Source organism: Perissodus microlepis, chromosome 16 (assembly GCF_051167445.1).
Source record: "Perissodus microlepis isolate ML-2025 ecotype Zambia chromosome 16, ASM5116744v1, whole genome shotgun sequence".
In the NCBI taxonomy this organism is placed as follows: Eukaryota; Metazoa; Chordata; class Actinopteri; order Cichliformes; family Cichlidae; genus Perissodus; species Perissodus microlepis.
The window spans coordinates 15502198-15520870 of record NC_140476.1 but is presented as its reverse complement, the minus strand read 5'-3'; the positions used below and the strand labels follow the sequence as shown (position 1 = coordinate 15520870).

Genomic DNA, 18673 nt, shown 5'->3' with positions numbered 1-18673 from the left:
CTAGCCAAATGAGGTCTATTAGCATAGACACCTCTCCTTTTTGGCAGCTACTGCACACATTGTGCGAGTTTCTTTGTGGTGCATTGTTGCGTAGTAAATGTTGTTTTAGTTTGTCTCTAGCCTTTGTGTAACATAGAAAGAGTGTTGTCCGAGAGGCTGACCTCTGTGCCTTTGGCTTTAGTGAGAAACCTGTGTAAAAAATTTGGCTGCGTTCTTTTCTAAGGTTTTGTATTTTGTTTCCCTTGCAGCTGGAGTCCCTTCCTTGATATTTTCTAATGGCAGAGACCTGCTGATAGGTGACATCCATGGCAACAATCTGCGCACTTTAGTTAATTCACAGAACAGAGGGATTGCAGTGGGAGTCGATTTTCACTACAATCTTAATATGATCTTCTGGACGGATACCATCCAGAATAAGGTGTTTTATAAAGAACTGTCACATTCATTGTTTTGTTTGAGATTTTACTTCTGTGTTAGTCATTCATGTTTTAGAATGTAAGACCAATTTCTTGTTTGTGCAAATGCTCGAGTTAGACTCGCGCTGGCCAGGACCAAATTCTTTCAGTCATCCTATAAGATATCAGCAATGTTGATACTATAATAATGGGATAGCTGTTGGCCCCATTGTGGCTGGGTCATAATGAAGGGGAAGTAGATATGGAGTGGAATCCAAATAGCCTAATCTTGAAACCTGTCTGATAGGCTGGTATGATGTTCACATACCACAGTGCAATTTTTGTAATTCAATCCTGTAGGATCTAATCACGCAGTATTTGTTTTCAGTGACACTGTCCATTAATGTGGATTCTTTGGCCGGGTAAAATGTCTTTGTTCAGATTATGTCTTGGCTTGTCTCTGCTTTAAACTGTAGCCAATTAGCTGAAAGGGTGACACTGTGCTTGAGGAAGTACTTTTACTAAAGTAAAAGTAGCAATACAAAATAAAGTGAAAGTGTTAGATTTCAAACAATACTTAAGTAAACTAAAAAGAAATAAAGTGTAAAAAGTATTTATTACATACCAAAATAGGCTTTGCCAGTATGCAACCTTTTACATTATACCACTGGGTTTTAGTACTGGTATGACCAGCATTTTAACATTGCAGCTAGTTTTTCCTGCACAGTGTTTCCCAGAAAGGATTTAGTCACAGCATGATTGGAGTTACGCACATTGTGGCAGACAGGGTTTCATTTCCTCAAACCTAATAGAGATTTTTGCTGATCAAATGCTCAGAAATAATTGTATAGATTTCTGTTGATAAGGTAGCATTTTCCTTCACTGTGTTTCCATTGCAGGAAAAACCCAGGTACCTTAGTAAAAACTGTGGTTTACTCATTAAATATGGTGTCAGATTGCTTAAGTAGCTTAATTATACAGTCATTATGTCACGATAGGTTTTAATGTTGTTCTTTGTTTTAAAGTAACCACTACCTACAGCTGTTAGATGAATTTAGGGGATTAATAACTTCAAATTCATTCATTTGAAATTCTAATTTTATTTAAGTACAGTTTTTTAAATATTTATTTTCTCCGTTACTTCTCACCTCTAAAGCTAGAACAATTATTTGTTTGAAAAAGTTGAGTTTCACAGGGCTCTATGCCATGATTAAATAGCTTGTAGACCCTCCTGTTGTAGCAATAGCATGACGTGCTGTGTTTTCAGTGCTGTATATTATGGCCAAAATCTCCGCTTTGGTTTCCAGATGGAGCTTTGCGAACAGTGATGCTACTGTGTTTCAAGGGAAGAGGTTTTTTCCAGGCAACCCTTCCAAATGAGCCTTGATACTTGTTCAGTGTTTTTCTGTTTATGCTGTCATAAACTTTAAATTTAACATGCTAACTGAGGCCTGTAGAGTCTGAGATTTAGCTCTTGAGTATTGTTCTGTTTGACCTTGGGGTAAATTTGCTGGCATTCGCTCTCATGAAGATTGTGGTATTGTGTTAACACACACCTGAATGCTGCAGACCAGCAAACTGAAAAAGCTTCTGCTGTTATAGAAGCGCTCACACGTGCTGATGATCAGATAATCATTAGATTAGCAGCACCTGGCTGTTGCTTACCCTCTTGATTCCTATGTAAGCAGCAAAAGTGTACTTAGTTTTTCACAGTATTACACAGAGTCCTGTGAAAACTTTCTCACATGACTTTACCGCTGACTGGGCATCTGTGAATATTAGCCACCTCCATGGCAGCATGTCCGATTAAAAGTAGGGAGAGCACAAACAGGGCATGTGAATGCAACCGGAAAGGTTAAACTACCAGGCTATTTCCACATCCTCAGTTTCTCTTTAAACAGGTCAGTTGAAATCCTGCTTTTAAGACGTGTGGATCTTGTTTCAAATGAAGCAGAGCTGCTAAAAGCAGTGCCCGTCTAACCACCTGCACACTGCCAAGTTTTCCAAAAATCTGTTGAATTCATAGTAATGGGAGACAGAAACTTGACAGAAATGTCAAAAGCCAGAAAACTTAAATAAGCAAACATACACTGTCTGATGCTTCCTTGACTCTTGACTGTTCTAGATTGCACTTAAATACTTACTTGTCAAAGCTTTAAGCTATAACTGTATGCCAGTATGCAATCCACATTCATACTGGCTTTAATTTCAGTGGTGACAGACAAAATCTTGGGCCTATGGTCTTAAAAATACATACATAAATAAAAAATAAAGCTAATATTAGGGTTTACTTTAATGAGACTGGACAAGCATTATATTTAGATTCACTAGAAAGCAGATGAATGAAGCCTATAAAATGTTCCTATATTTTTTTCATAAAGCGTGACCACCTAAAGACTAATATTCTGAAAACAATGGCATCTTTTGTGTACAGGTGTTTTCCGTGGATATGGCTGGTTCCAACATGCAGGTGGTTTTAAATGTATCAGTTGACTACCCTGAGAATTTGGCAGTGGATTGGGTGAACAATAAACTGTATGTAGTGGAGGCCAGCGTCAACAGGATTGACATGGTGGACTTTGATGGAAGTAACCGGGTCACACTCATCACTGAAAACCTCGGAAACCCTAGAGGACTGGCGGTGGACCCCACTGTCGGGTAAGCACATCTCCCAGTTTCCATTCATCTGTGCTTCCATTCCCAATCCCCACATTCAGTATCTGTCGTGCTCCATTGGCATGGAATAATGGGGTGGAGGGGGGGAGGCAGGTGAGATTAGCAGATTGCCCTGGGTGGATTAGTGAGGAGCAATATAAGTGATGACCCTTATTGTAATCCAATAGTTTAGTTCATGGGGGAAGGAGAGCCAGGTGGCTACAGAGAAATTGCTTATCCTAAATTAATGTACAGCCACCCACGTTGGAGACATATAGCTATTCTGTAGATGCTGGATTTAATTAAAAGAGGAAAATCCTTTAACGATTTTGTAGGAGTTTCTGTTAGACAATACATGTGCTGTACTTTTTGTATGTAGAAGCTGTGATCTAATAATCCCACTTCAATATATTCCCTTCCTTTCATAGGTATATGTTCTTCTCAGATTGGGAGTCACTGAATGGACAACCGGGCCTGGAGCGGGCCTTCATGGATGGAACCAACCGCTATGGTATCATTAGCAGTAAATTGGGCTGGCCAGCTGGTATCACACTAGACATAGAAGCTAAGCGCGTCTACTGGGTTGATAGCCGCTATGACTACATTGAAACTGCAACCTATGATGGCTTGCATAGGTAAATACTTAATCAAATGCAACAAGTAGTAAGATTTTTCATTTATATATTCTAATAGATAAACATCCCTTTTTCTGATAGAAAAACAGTGGTTCACGGAGGTACTGTGATCCCTCATCCATTTGGCATCAGTCTGTTTGAGCACAATGTCTATTTCACGGACTGGACCAAGATGGCTGTGATGAAAGCCAACAAGTTTACAGATAGCAGCTCTGAAGTGGTTTACAGAACATCTCAGACCCCACATGGAGTAGCAGTGATACATCAGCTGAAGCAGCCACAAGGTAAGACCATCAGAGAAACAAATCTTCATTATGACGGTCCTGATGCTGCTCATACTTCTCATGGTTCCTACTAATGTAAAGTATAAGTCTACCCAGATTATTTAAGTTTTCCAGTAACCTGGATTGCTTTCTTTTGTGTCCAGTGCCAAACCCTTGCAGTGTAGACAGAGGTGGATGTGAGCAGATTTGTGTCCTGAGCCACAGGAGTGACAATGGAGGACTGGGTTACCGCTGCAAATGTCGCATGGGCTACGACCTGCATGCTGATGGCAAGCGATGTTTAGGTAAGAGATTATTTCTGTGTTTAATTGTTGCAAGTTTTTTTTTTTTTTTGCAGACTTCAGTATGTTTCTTGGTTTAAAATGCCAAAAATAGTGTGTATACAGAAATCAACATGAGTTTTATACTGTTTTATACTCAGCTCTGTGTCACTAATGCCCGTTTTCTTTAATCTTGTCTGCTGATGTCAAACCCACAGCCGTGAGACAGTTCCTGCTGTTCTCCAGCCAGCTGGCTATAAGAGGGATCCCTTTCAACCTCTCTACTCAAGAGGACATCATTCTCCCTGTTACTGGATCCCCCTCCTACTTTGTTGGAGTGGATTTTAGTGCTGAGGATGATGCCATCTTCTTCTCAGACACAGCCAAAGATATTATCTATAAACAGAAGGTGGATGGGACAGGTGAGCATCTTGTCTAGCTGAATTTAAACTAAAGATATGGCATAGAAAATGAAAAACATAATAGCTTTATTATGTTTGCACTGCCTTCCTAGCGTGGAGCTCTACCACATGATTTTCCAGGCCGACCCTGGGAGTTAAGGGGGTGCTCAAGAGGGCCAACTGCTGCTATGGGGGAGGGAACCGACTGGAGCACAGATCGTGTAAAATAGATCATATTTCATATAACTGATATCAGCCTAAAGACCTGAAAATAGAAATAATAAGAACCAAACATTTTTGTTATGAAGTGAAAGTAGCTACTATGTCACACACACACACACACACACACACACACACACACACACACACACACACACACACACAGAGGAAGAAAGAAAGAAAGAAACAGCACTGCTCTGATCAGGGGTGTTGTTTTTGGAGTTGCTCTAGTTTTTTCTGTCCGGTCCGGAAGAGGTAAATGGAAGCTGACAGCCTATTTATTTAAATGTGTTCCTCTTTCATCTCTATGTTAAACGGTGCTCTGACTGCTTTGATCTGCACAGGCAGGGAGGTACTGGCAGCCAACAGAGTAGACGGAGTGGAGGACCTGGCTTACGACTGGATTTCAAAGAACCTCTACTGGACTGACCCCCGATATAGAAGCATATCCGTCATGAAGCTAGCTGATAAGTCCAGGAGGGCCATCATTCGTAACCTCAATAACCCCAGAGCTATTGTGGTGCATCCTCTTATTGGGTAAATCACTTTAACATCAAAGAATTATTAGTATTTTTCTGTCTGTTTTTCCTTAAAGCAAATTCATGCTCACCATTACATGCACCAGGTACATTGTGAAGACTTGGAATATCTCATCATTTATAGTGCATAATAGCATCAAAAGATTCTGAGAATGTGAAGAAATTTATGTGCACAAGGCCAAAAATAGCTAATAACCCTGATAACTTTGGACTCTCAAGTGGCACTGTGCTAAAAACAGGCATGATTCTATCATGGAAATCATTGCATGGCTCTGAAAAACTTCCATAAATCACTGTCTGTGAACACAGTTCACTGTACCAGCCACAGATGCAGGTTAAAACTCTATGATGCAAAGAAGAAGCCATATGTGAACATGATTGGGAAATGCCTCCATCTTCTCTTTGCCAGGGCTTTACAGTGGACTGAAGGAAAATGTAAAACTACAAGTTTGTCCATCTAACCTTATGCTCTAATGTTCTTGCACTAATATATTGGCTTTTTCTATACTAGTAACTGTAAAAACTGCATTCAGCTGCTGTTCACATAAATTCGCACCATATCTGTAGAGTTCACATTTGCTGTGTCTCTTCATGTCATATTGTCCCCCATGTGAAATTAAAGATTAAATTATATACAGCTCATACAGGAGGCATAAAAATGCCATGCAGTCCCACGCAAAGTGCGGTCCCTGGTCACCCATTCATAAAGTATCCACAAATTAAACTCTGCCTTGATAAAAAAAGAATGATTATTTAGGACAAGCTGTTATTTCCTTTGGCCTCAAAGTCATAAGGCCCCTGTGCCAAATAGCTGAGATTAGCTGATTATGTGAAAGGCAGTATTGTAATGAAGACTAAGAAGTTGGCTTAAACAAACAAACAAACAAAAATGCTCTGCGTTGACAAAAGTTCAGATAAACATGTCATGCAGTTTAATGGTTTTGCTTAAGTGGGAGAGTTTCTGAATTAAATATGTTGTGCTATTCATTTTCTTCATCAGGTATATTTTTTGGACTGACTGGTACCGGCCAGCGAAGATTATGAGAGCTTGGGGTGATGGGTCACATGCGCTGTCTATTGTAAACACTACTCTTGGTTGGCCAAATGGCCTAGCTATCGACTGGAGGTGAACAATATACCATTACTCTTTTTTACCCATAAACTGTTGCTCCTATGAACCACTCTTAGCTTCAATGTGGCTGTTGATTGTAAATTGATATTTCTTTGCTTTGCTGTCCTCACAGTTCTATGCGTCTGTATTGGGTGGATGCCTTCTTTGACAAAATAGAGCACAGCAACTTTGATGGACGGAACAGACTTTCTTTGGACCGCATATCCCAGATCTCCCATCCATTTGGTCTCACCATTTTTGAAGGTTAGGCATCAGCTTTAAGTTACCCTGTTATCTAGTACAATATCATACATTTGATCTAAATGATGAGTGAGTTTTGATTACTAAAAACTGTCTTGTCTTGCTTTGGTGATGATCATGTTAAATGGACAATTGTTGTTAGCAGATGTTGGTGAAAGATGAAGTAACTGTGGCTGTGCTCCATTTCTCCTGTCCCTTAAAGGCTATGCATATTTCACTGACTGGCGCATGGGAAGCATTGTACGTGTGCGCAAGACCGACGGTGGGGAAATGGTCATTATCAGAAGAGGCATTAGCGGCATCATGCATCTCAAATCTTTCAACTCCAACTCTCAGATTGGTGAGTACCTTTATTCACTGTTCTTCTCACTCCGCTTGCCATGCATAGCCTCAGCCTGCAATTGTCAGTCATATTCCTGTTAATTAGCCTCCACTCCTCTTCTCAGGTTCCAACCTCTGCAACAGGCCGGCAAATCCTAATGGAGACTGCAGCCACTTCTGCTTCCCAGCCCCAGACTCGCAGAGGGTGTGTGGCTGCCCATATGGCATGAAGCTCTCGCCAGACCAACGGGCTTGTGTGGAGGACCTTTCCAATGAGCCCCCCACACTGCAGTGCGGGGCCAACTCTTTCTCCTGTGGCAACGGCAAATGCATCCCAAACAGCTACAGATGCGATGGTGTTGATGATTGCCATGACAACAGTGATGAAGTCAACTGTGGCATTAATAGTAATGCATTTTTTTCTTTAATTTAGTTGATTATATAATCCCACATAAACCCTACAAAAAATCTTGCCTTTGGGTTTTTACTCAGCCTTTGTTAATATGGTTTAAATTAAAGATGATACCTTTTATCTTTTGTTTTAGACACCACTTGTTCCCCCTCTGCGTTCACCTGTGCCAATCAGCGCTGTGTGCCTGCAGGATGGCGCTGTGATGGGCAAAATGACTGTTTTGATAACAGCGATGAAATCAACTGCCCAACACACGTGCCTGGAACGTGCCCTGCCAATCAGTTTACCTGCGCCAACCACCGTTGCATCCCACACACCTGGCGTTGCGACACTGATAATGACTGTGTCGACGGTTCGGATGAAGTTGATTGCCGTAAGTGCTGTTAAAGAAGCTAACGCTTTAACATAAATAGGATTTGCTTAGAGATTTATCTTGGTATCTCAACACAATACACACGGGAAAGTAACTGAATTTTGTATGAGTTTATCAGTTTCTCATCTAATTGTGGTGGAATTTTGCCCACTCTTCTTTACATCGTTGCTTTATTTCACTGGGGGTTGCAGGCATTTGTTTATGCACAGCTTTCTTAAGGTTCAATCACAACATTTCAGTCAGGTAGAAGCCTGGACTGACTGGGCCATTGCAACAGCGTGATTCTTTTTTAACCATGCTGTTGTAAATCTGCTGCTTGATTGATTTGTAGCATGACTCGATTTCAGCTAAGCTTTTGCTGTCAGACAGCTGTCACATTTGACTCTAGAATACTTTGATTTTCAGAGGTGTTGTAGTCAAGTCGATGACCAAAAGATGGTGAGAGCTGTGGCTGTAAAACAAGCCCAATTCATCACTCTTCCTCCACCATGCTTAATAGCTGGAGATGTCTGTACTGGTATCCTGTGTTTGGTTTGCCCAAATATGGTTCTGTGCATTGTGGCCAAACATCTACACTGTGGTTTCATCTATCTGACAAATGTTCCAAAAATCTTTGGTGTGGTTCCAAAAATCTTTGGTGTGTTTAAATGCAATTTTGCAAACCTAAACCATGCCGCCACGTTCATTTTTTAAAAGGAGAGGCTTTCTCCTGGGAACCCATACAAGCCACACTCGTGCAGTCTTTTTCTAACTATACTCTCAAGAAATATAACATTTAAATTGCTAAGTGAGGCCTGTAGAGTCTGAGATGTAATTATTGTTTTTTGGGGAGGGCGTTTGTATTTCTCTAAGTTTTGTATGATCTCACCTTGGGGTGAATTTGATGAGATTTCCACTCCTGGGCAGATTGCAGCATTGTGTTAACAGATGAGCAGATGCAGCTGCAGATGAGCATTCTGGCAAAACCTCTGATACTCACTGATAATCAGTTAATTAAGTGCATTAGATTAGCAGCACCTGCTTGCTATTTGCTCTTAATATATATAGAACCAGTGAGGTTGTATTAGTTTTTCACAGGATTGCATAGAGTCCTCTGAAAAAACTTTCTTTACATATATATGTGTGTGTGTGAGTGTGTTAAAGCTAGTCAGTAGGCTAGTGAAGATTAGTATTTTATAAATATTATTTTAATGATTTAACTCCTCAGGCAACATGCACATCAACTCCCTACCAGACCCAAGTTCCCTAATAAGATCCTGTTTATTTCTTTGGAGAACACTGACTCTTTTGTGGACTCGCTGCACGTTGCCACTGATTAGATTTTGAAGAAGCATGGTTGTTTTTCCTCTTAAAAATAACATCGTTTTAAGCTAAGACTTGTACACTATTATATGCATTGCCCACTAATGTAGGAGATTAACTCACAGGCTCATGTTTTTTTCTAACATTTTGCGTTGACAGATCTGGGAAACACGTGCCATCCGGGACAGTTTCAGTGTCCAGACCACCGCTGTATAGATCCTAACTATGTCTGTGATGGAGACAGGGACTGTGTGGATGGGGCGGATGAGCAGGGATGCAGTAAGTAGCGTTCTAGGTTATACACAGAGTTGCTAGCCCCATAAACTTTGCTGGTTTAGTGTGGTGCTTACTTGCAGTGTGCCAAGCATTGTGTTTAGAGCACATGTGCGTGTTTGATAAAATCAGTTTAATTTCATTTTGCCTGCAGTTATAAAACTAATAATATTAGTTGCTCACTAGATCACTTTGACTTCTGAAGATCTAATTGTAGACTTGCTGCAGCCTGGTCTCTTACTTTGAGAAGTTGTTATGAACTGGTGTCTTATTCATACAGCCCATTTCCCTATAAGGAATTAATTAATTTGTTCGGTCATTCATGCATTACAGTATCCTCTTTAATATTCAACAAACATTTCCCAAGTGTCTTAATTTATTGATCTATATGCATAATAGCTAAGCTCAGAAATATAAAATATCAGCATTAATGTATGTGGCTGGATTTTTTTCAGTATACAACTGCACTATGAATGAGTTTAAGTGCTCCAGGGGTCACCAGTGTATCAACTCCTACTACCGATGTGATGGAGTCTTTGACTGCAGCGATCGCTCAGATGAGCAGAACTGTCGTAAGTATTTAAATGCTTCCAGTGGTCAGAGGTTATACTAGCAAAGTCCTGCATAATTATTTAGCTTGCTAATGTATTTTCATTTTTTTCAGCTACCAGGCCCCCAGGGATGTGCCACCACGAGAGTGAGTTTCAGTGTCAATCAGACGGAAGCTGCATCCCATCTTCATGGGAGTGTGACGGTCATCCAGACTGCGAGGATGGCAGTGATGAGCACCACGCCTGCCCACCTCGCACCTGCCCTTCCTCGCTGTTCCGTTGCGATAACGGAAACTGCGTGCTTCGCAGTTGGATTTGCGATGGGGACAACGACTGCAGAGACATGAGTGATGAAAGAGACTGTCCCACACCACCTTTCCGGTGTCCAAGCTGGCAGTGGCAGTGTCCCGGTCACAGTGTGTGCATAAACCTCACCACAGTGTGTGACAACACTCCTGATTGCCCCAATGGTGCTGACGAGTCTCCCCTTTGCAGTAAGTCTGTTCTCTGCTTTCTTCAGCTTAGACCATAATCTTTGTCTATCAGCACTTAATTGTTTTATTTTTGAGTCTGGCCTCACCAAATTCAATTACATTTTCACATCACATGGCGAAACAGGATCAATCTCTCAGCTGATTTAGTTTAATTTGACAATTTTCTGGTTCTTGTTTTCTATAAGCAGGAGGGCCTTAAATTCACAGAAATTTTGTGTTGAATGCCATCGGTTTGTCTTTGTATTCTCATTTTAAAATCAAGCATGTATGTGATTTGTCCTGTATTAACTTGAAAATGATCTGTGATTTTCCCTTCTTGCCCTTCTCACAACTTTCAGATGAACCTTTGCCAGGTAGGAACAAGCAAACTCTCAATCACTGCTAGAAATTCTGCAGTTGTAGTTTTGATTCATGTTTCAACAGATGCAGCATTTCTGTTGAGTGTTTTAATAGTTATATAGATGTTTATTCATTATGTACTACAAACAGGCATAAAAATAGTTCTGGCTCAGAATAATATTTCTGAGGATACCTAATTAATGTAGTGACTGCTTTTTTTTATTTATTATTATTAGATTGCTGCATATTTATTAAAGGCCTAATTTACTTTTTTTTTTCAGTACTTAATTGTCTTTTCCCTGCTTTTAACTCAGATCAGGAGAGCTGCTCAGACAACAATGCTGGCTGCACCCACGGATGTATCCAAGGTCCATTTGGGGCCCAGTGCACATGTCCTGTGGGTTATCAGCTTAGCAATGACTCCAAAACTTGTGAGGACATTGATGAGTGTAATCCCCCTGGACTGTGTAGCCAGCACTGCTTTAATGAGAGAGGCTCTTTCCGCTGCCACTGCCAGGATGGTTACACTCTTGAAGCAGACCAGCGTACCTGCAAGGCATCAGGTGAGGATGGATACAGCTCAAACCTTCTGTGCACTGAATACACCTCGTTTAAAAAATAACTATCCATAATCTCATGATGGATAAAAGTAGGAAAAAGGCAGATCATTAGCCTTGTAGTCATTTGCCTATACAGCACATACTTAGTTTTCTCCACTGTGCTGCTTCTTGTAAGGAGGCACATTAAAAGGGGAGCTTAGACCCCAGACTGACACTCTTTTTCTTCTGTCCTGTCTCTCTTTGCTGCTCTGATTTCATAGGATAAGGCAAATAACATGTATGTCACTCACTGCCCATCACCAGTGTAATTAGGACATAATCACAAACAAAGGGCTGTGTATGGGGAGCGTGCCTGACATGAGCTCCTCTTCCCAACAGATAACCCGCTGAAAGACTTTGCAATACAATAGGACCTTATTTGGACAAAAGCTCCTTCCCAAAGGATTGTCATTTGAGTAGGGGCTATTTAACCGTCTTTTTGTATGGTTTTGGTCTGCACACAAAAGCTGATAAGTCCTCTTATTAGCACAAGAATGGAAATGGAAAAATAGATAACAGGGATTTTGATTCATGTTTATAGATTCTCGTCAGGCTTTCCTGTTGGTGGCAAGTCGGAATCAAATTGTGCAAGATGACATTACCACCCAACCCAACGTAGTGCGGTCACTCGTTCGAGATGGACGCAACATTGTCGCGCTAGATTTTGACTCAGTCACTGAGCGGGTTTACTGGTCTGATACGAGCCAGGACAGAATCTGGAGTGCTCACAAAAATGGCAGCGACAGAGTCGTGGTGAGTGTAGTTTGCAAACAGCTTTGAATGAAGTGAGATTTGACCGTCAAGCATATTAACTAAGAATGAGTCTCTAATGCACAGATATTCGACAGTGGAGTGACTGTGACAGAGAGCCTTGCTGTGGACTGGGTGGGGAGGAACTTGTACTGGACTGACTACATCCTGGAGACAATTGAAGTGTCTAAACTGGACGGCACCCACCGAACTGTGTTAGTGAGTGAAAATGTAACCAACCCCCGAGGTCTAGTGCTGGACCCGAGAGACAGGTGAGAAGAATTTGGATCTGTGTGTTTTAATCTGTATTTTATGGTCACAGCTTCTCATCACCAAAGAAGTTGATATTAAGAGAGAGTTTCTTTTTTTTAGTGCTCACCTGATGTTCTGGACCGACTGGGGGAGGAACCCCCGCATCGAGAGGGCCAGCATGGATGGAAAGCAAAGAACTGTTATCATAAGCAGCAAACTGTACTGGCCTAATGGTCTAACCATAGACTACCCAAACAATTTGTTGTACTTTGCCGATGCCTACTTGGATTTCATTGACTTCTGCGATTATAACGGCAACAACAGGAAGCAAGTCTTGGCCAGTGACCTGGTGAGTGTATGAGATAGCAGACTTTATGCTAGTGATACATCTATAATGATAACGTTTATGTTAATAATCAGTTTTCTTCTGAATAGCATGTGTGAGACACACTTTTTTTTCTTTTGCTACTCTCTATGAAAAGGTACTGCAACACCCCCACGCAATTACCATTTTTGAGGATTTTGTGTATTGGACCGACAGATACATCAACCGTGTGATGCGAGCTCATAAGTGGCATGGGGAGAACCAGACAGTGATGCTGTTCAACCTCCCTCAGCCCATGGGTCTGGTGGCAGTGCACCCAGCCAGGCAGCCAGCAGGTATGATGAATAGACTGAACCTGATCTAGTCTTTGCTTCATCTTTATCCGCTGATGCTGACCATTTTGTTGGCCACATGATGAGAGAACCTGACTTTTTGGATTCTGTCTGTGTGCATGTGTTGTTTGACAACTTGCAGGGGAAAATCACTGCTTGAGGAGCTCCTGCACTCATATCTGCCTCCTGTCTGCTGTGGGACTGAGGTATTACTCGTGTGCCTGCCCCTCAGGCTGGATGCTGGCAGCGGACCAAATCACCTGCACCAGAGGTATGCGCCCTGCCACATGGAGGAAAACACTCATCACTCAGTTTGATGAAAAAGGAAGTCAGATCAGATGTAGCAGATATGTTGAAATACTCAGGTCTTCATCAGCTGTGGTTATTGCTACAGCAAAAAGGATGGCGCTTTCATGCTTTATCTGCAGCTATCTCAATGCTGGTAAGAGAATAAATCTTTGAAAACACTAACCTGAACGATCCAGATACTTGTCAACAGTCTCCCATTTAGATTCTCTTGTAAACTGCTGTTCCAGTTATAAATATTTAGAATCATATGCGTGTCTTTCAAGGTCTTAAAAAGACAAGGGACCTTTAATTCAGTGTTCAAGGAGTCTTAGTTAGGTCACCAGCTTAACTCATCTCAGGTTTCAACCCATTCAAACCAAACAGGACACAGTCTCCCCCTGAGGCCAGCGATTATCCAAGAATGAAAATGCCCTACAAGCATTCATTGATTTTAATCTGTGATGACAAAGCAAATCAGATTGTGCAACCAGCTTTCACCAGTCAATCCTCTTTATAGATAAGGGTTTTTTAGGGATGTCTAGGGATGTGTAATTTGCACCAGATATCATGCACTGAAAGGATCCTGGGGGCAAATCTTTTGAGCTCTGTCTTGGAATTTGTTTAATAATTTTAAAAGTATTCTTCTTTTTTTGCTTTGGGTTTGCTGTCATACTGTAGAAAAAAAACAAATTAATGTCTTTTTAATGTTTTTGCTTTTTTTGCTCCACCTTTAGTTGAGGATCCGTTCCTGGTTGTTGTGAGAGACAGCATCATCTATGGCATTTCCCTGAACCCTGATGACAAGAGTAATGATGCCATGGTTCCTGTCGCTGGGCTTCAAAATGGCTACGATGTCGATTTTGATGACAATGAACAGACCATCTACTGGGTGGAGCACCCAGTAAGTGACTGTGCAGAAATACTATACAGCTTCTTAGTTCTTTATGCCTTTTCCCAAAAGTAAATAAGGAACTCAAGTGTTGTGTAGAGACATCCTGTGCATGTCATAAGGGTTCATTGTAAAAAAAGAAAAAAAAGAAAAAGCCAATAAACATGCTAAGAAGACATAATACAGAGTCATGCTGAGGTTAATATGCCTGTCTTTGTCCTTCAGGGTGAGATCCACAGGGTGAAGTCAGATGGCACTAACAGGACAGAGTTTGCCCCTGCAGCCATTCTTGGCTCCCCGGTTGGGCTGGCCTTGGACTGGATAACAGAGAATCTGTACTACACCAATCCAGCTACACAGTCTATTGAGGTGAACCGAATAATGCCATGTTCAGTAAAAACAAAACAAGTGTTGCAATGCAGTTGTGCAGCACAATAATTGCACCTCTTTGTGTTTGGCAAAGGTCTTAAAGCTGAGAGGGGAGGTACAGTACCGGAAAACTCTAATCACAAATAACGGCTCTCCAACTGGCGCTGGTAGTCCTGTTGGCATTGCCGTGGACCCAGCACGTGGGTAAGCCCTATTTAACACAGTCCTGGCACAGATCGCTCAACCACACAGCTACTGAGCTCTAACAGCCTCCTCATTGCCATCTGCTCGGCCTCTAGAGAGATCTCAACTTGTGTTACTGAATACTACACTGCACTCTAAAACCCCAGCAGTTTGCAGTCAAGAAGCAAGCACAAGATATTTCTAAGATTTTTTACTCCCGCATGAAGACACTATGTGCTCATTAAGTTTCTGCTCTATGACTTCATCATCATGAGTTCTCAAAAGGAAGATAGTTCATTCAGCTTAGAAATTGTGTTATTGCTGTAGATGCTGATATTGTTGCGCCTCATATTTAAACAGTATACATTTAGCGATAACAGTGTGCTTCTCTGTTTCTTTTAAAACTTTTAAAAAGTGATATGCATGTGTATTGCATCTGTGATTAAATTGCAAAGGCAGACACTGACTGACAGTCTGTCATGTTCTTAAGCAAACTGTACTGGACAGACCAGGGAACCGAGAGTGGCATCCCTGCCAAGGTGGCATCTGCAGACATGGATGGCTTGAACCCCGTCACCCTGTTCACCAACAATCTTGATCACATTGAGTTCATTACTGTGGACATCCGAGAGAACAAGTTATACTGGGCTGTAACAAGCACTGGCGTGGTGGGTTTTTACTTAGCTTTCTCTAGGGTGCTTTAATCCTGATAATTATTTAAAATTTATTTAAAGCACTAATTTGTTTTGGTTTCTCTAAAATGCCGCAGATTGAACGTGGCGATCCCGACGGAAGCAACCGCATCACCATAGTGACAGGCCTGTCGCACCCCTGGGGTGTGGCTGTCTATCAGAACTACCTCTATTACACTGACCGCAACTTTGAGGTGATAGAGCGTGTGGACAAGTCCACTGGAGCCAACAAGGTCGTGATGCGAGACAACGTGTCTGGACTCAGAGTTCTGAAAGTTCATTTTCGAGAGAGTGAGTAACACACAGATCTGCCTCAGTTCAATGCCTATATTATCTTTGCTGTTGCTCTTTAGTCTCACTGGATTCTGTTTACGCTCTCAGCCTCTGCAGGTACATCTAATGGCTGCACAAACAACGTGGGAGCGTGCGAACAGCTCTGTCTGCCTCGGCCACAGAGTCTGTTCACCTGTGCATGTGCCACAGGTTTTAAAGTTAATGCCGACAACAGGACCTGCTCTCCCTACCAGTCTTACGTCGTCATCTCCACTCTATCTGCTATAAAGGGCTTCAGTCTGGAAGGGTCAGACCACTCTGAGGCCATGGTGCCAGTAGCTGGAAGAGGTCAGAGATTGTAATACTGTTACATACATAATTAACTATGCAGCTTGTAATAAAATTAGTAATAACGTTTTTAAAATGTGGATTAGTCTTTGTTGTAATCAACTAAATAAATTAGTGATCTGTTGTTGTTTGTTTGCATTCATTCCCTCTGAAGAGACAGTAATGACCTCTAATGACTGGGTTATCCTCTTACAGGCCGTAATGCTTTACACATTGATGTCCACATGGCTTCTGGTTTCATCTACTGGTGTGACTTCAGCAGCACTGTGGCGATACAGAACGGGGTCAGACGAATCAAGCCAGATGGCTCAGGATTACGTAGCATTGTGACATCTGGAATCGGACGCAACGGGATACGAGGCATTGCTGTCGACTGGGTGGCAGGTATGCCGTTCATTCATTTAAGCACATGTTTTGTTTACCACACAAGTAATGTGCAGATGGGTTTACAGCAAACTAATCTGTGTTACAGGATGTATTCTGTACCTAGGCTTTAGCATCTTTAATTCCTATAGAGGTCATTTATTGTTTAGCATTAAGCAATACTCTGCAGCAGTGAGATTCATTTAACTTCTAGCACATCAAATCAAATAAAATCACATCACTTTTATTGTCACATCACATGTGCAGGTACACTGGTACAGTACATGTGAGTGAAATTCTTGTGTGCGAGCTTCACAAGCAACAGAGAAAAAAAAATACAATAACTGTAAAGCATTAAAAATACAATAACATAAAACAAGCAAAATATAAGAATGGCTAAATCTGAGAGTAATAAATATATGTACAATACATTACAAATAGATCACAGTCCCTTCTTATGGAGTTGTAGTAGTTTGTAGACAGTCACACTGTCTGTTATTTTCCTCTCAGTTTCCATCACAGTGGACTTTAAATAAAACAGTGAAGACTTCACTGAAATGCAGACTTTCAGCTTTAATTCAAGGAGCTTTGCTGAATTTTTGCAGTGACTGTTTAGGAATTGTGGCCATTTCTACCCACAGTCTTCTATTTTCAGAGGCTCAAAAATAATTTTGACAATTGACTGACAAGTAGCTTCACGGTCAAATGAGGCCCATTGCCTTGTTATTTCATGACAAATGAAGCAGACATAATATCTGAAGTTGATTCAGAGTATTGAAGAGTGAATGCACTGGCCAACTCAGCAACACCAAAAGGCCTGAGAGACCACAGAAGACAACTAACATGCACAATATCACAGTTACTTCTGTGATAAAGAAAAACAACTTCACAACATCTTACCTAATCGAGAGCAGTCAAGGAGGTAGGTTAGTAATTGTAAATACACAGGATTTACAACAAGCTGCAAAATGCTGGTTACACTCAAGAAAATGAATGGCAGAAAACATGTAAAAGAGCCGAGACTAGAAAAAGACTATAAATGCTAGTCCAGTTACCATGTTGTACTGATAACACAATCATCCCAGTAACTTATACTGCTACACCAAGCATGACCAGTTTCTTTCAAAACTATCTTAACATGACTGGATTTGATACTATATTAAATGCACACTTTACTGGTTTTGTCTCCTAAGGGAATTTGTATTTCACCAATGCCTTCCTGACTGAGACATATGTTGAGGTGCTCCACCTGAACACAACTTTCCGTAGGGTGCTGCTCAAGACCCAGGTGGACATGCCACGCCACATCATTGTAGACCCCAGAAACAGATACTTATTTTGGGCTGATTATGGTCAGAACCCAAAAATTGAGCGAGCGCTCTTGGATGGAACCAATCGCACGGTTTTAGTATCTTCAGGGATCATCACGCCTCGAGGCCTCGCTCTGGACTTTCAAACTGGTTATGTTTACTGGGTCGATGACTCTCTGGATATGATTGCTCGAGTCAGTCCCCAAGGAGGAGAGACGGAAATAGTCAGGTATGGCAGCCGCTACCCAACTCCTTATGGGATTACAGTGTTTGAGAATAACATCCTGTGGGTGGACAGAAACCTGAAGAAGGTGTTCCAAGCAAGCAAAGTGCCAGGAAACACAGAGCAGCCAGCTGTCATTAGAGACAATATCAATATGCTGAGGGACATTACCATCTTTGACCAGCGAACCCAGCCCAGTAGTGCACAAGCGCTTAACTACAACCCCTGCCTGGAAGCCAATGGAGGCTGTGCCCACTTCTGCTTTGCTCTCCCAGGTTCTAATGCAGGCAGTCAGAATAAAAAATGCAGCTGTGCTTTTGGGAATCTTGGAGCAGATGGAGAAAGCTGTGTGGTGTCAAGGGACGATTACCTTATCTATACTACAGAGAGCACTGTCCGGAGTCTGCGACTCGATCCGGATGACCATGCGCTGCCCTTCCCTGTCGTCAATGTGCCTCGTACTTCCGTGGCACTGGATTTTGACATCGTGGACAGAAGGATTTACTTTACCCAGAGCTCCGGTGCAGGATCAAGCAAGATCAGCTACATGAGCCTGTCCTCTCCCATCTCGGCTCCTGTAGTGGTGGCTTCAGGTATGTTTTACACTCATGTTGGTAAGTTTAGTTGTGTTGATGCGTTGCTCATGGCGTTG

The 18673-nt window shown here is 41.7% G+C and overlaps 1 protein-coding gene across 2 annotated transcripts in view; it reads left to right on the top strand.

Moving 5' to 3' along the window:
- Nucleotides 1-18673, top strand: part of lrp2a (low density lipoprotein receptor-related protein 2a) — a 52683-nt gene that overhangs the window by 10658 nt on the left and 23352 nt on the right. For both annotated transcript variants that reach the window (XM_084954668.1, XM_084954667.1), the window contains exons 11-40: nt 249-418; nt 2830-3053; nt 3479-3685; nt 3767-3969; nt 4113-4253; nt 4448-4651; nt 5194-5386; nt 6389-6514; nt 6633-6763; nt 6963-7100; nt 7207-7488; nt 7627-7866; nt 9328-9447; nt 9897-10013; nt 10106-10486; nt 10825-10839; nt 11140-11388; nt 11966-12177; nt 12262-12446; nt 12547-12775; nt 12909-13086; nt 13226-13354; nt 14106-14272; nt 14486-14629; nt 14724-14833; nt 15303-15480; nt 15582-15795; nt 15886-16125; nt 16321-16509; nt 17682-18614. In XM_084954668.1, the coding sequence (XP_084810794.1) occupies nt 249-418; nt 2830-3053; nt 3479-3685; nt 3767-3969; nt 4113-4253; nt 4448-4651; nt 5194-5386; nt 6389-6514; nt 6633-6763; nt 6963-7100; nt 7207-7488; nt 7627-7866; nt 9328-9447; nt 9897-10013; nt 10106-10486; nt 10825-10839; nt 11140-11388; nt 11966-12177; nt 12262-12446; nt 12547-12775; nt 12909-13086; nt 13226-13354; nt 14106-14272; nt 14486-14629; nt 14724-14833; nt 15303-15480; nt 15582-15795; nt 15886-16125; nt 16321-16509; nt 17682-18614 (6249 nt within the window). The remainder of the gene's footprint in view (nt 1-248; nt 419-2829; nt 3054-3478; nt 3686-3766; nt 3970-4112; nt 4254-4447; nt 4652-5193; nt 5387-6388; nt 6515-6632; nt 6764-6962; nt 7101-7206; nt 7489-7626; nt 7867-9327; nt 9448-9896; nt 10014-10105; nt 10487-10824; nt 10840-11139; nt 11389-11965; nt 12178-12261; nt 12447-12546; nt 12776-12908; nt 13087-13225; nt 13355-14105; nt 14273-14485; nt 14630-14723; nt 14834-15302; nt 15481-15581; nt 15796-15885; nt 16126-16320; nt 16510-17681; nt 18615-18673) is intronic.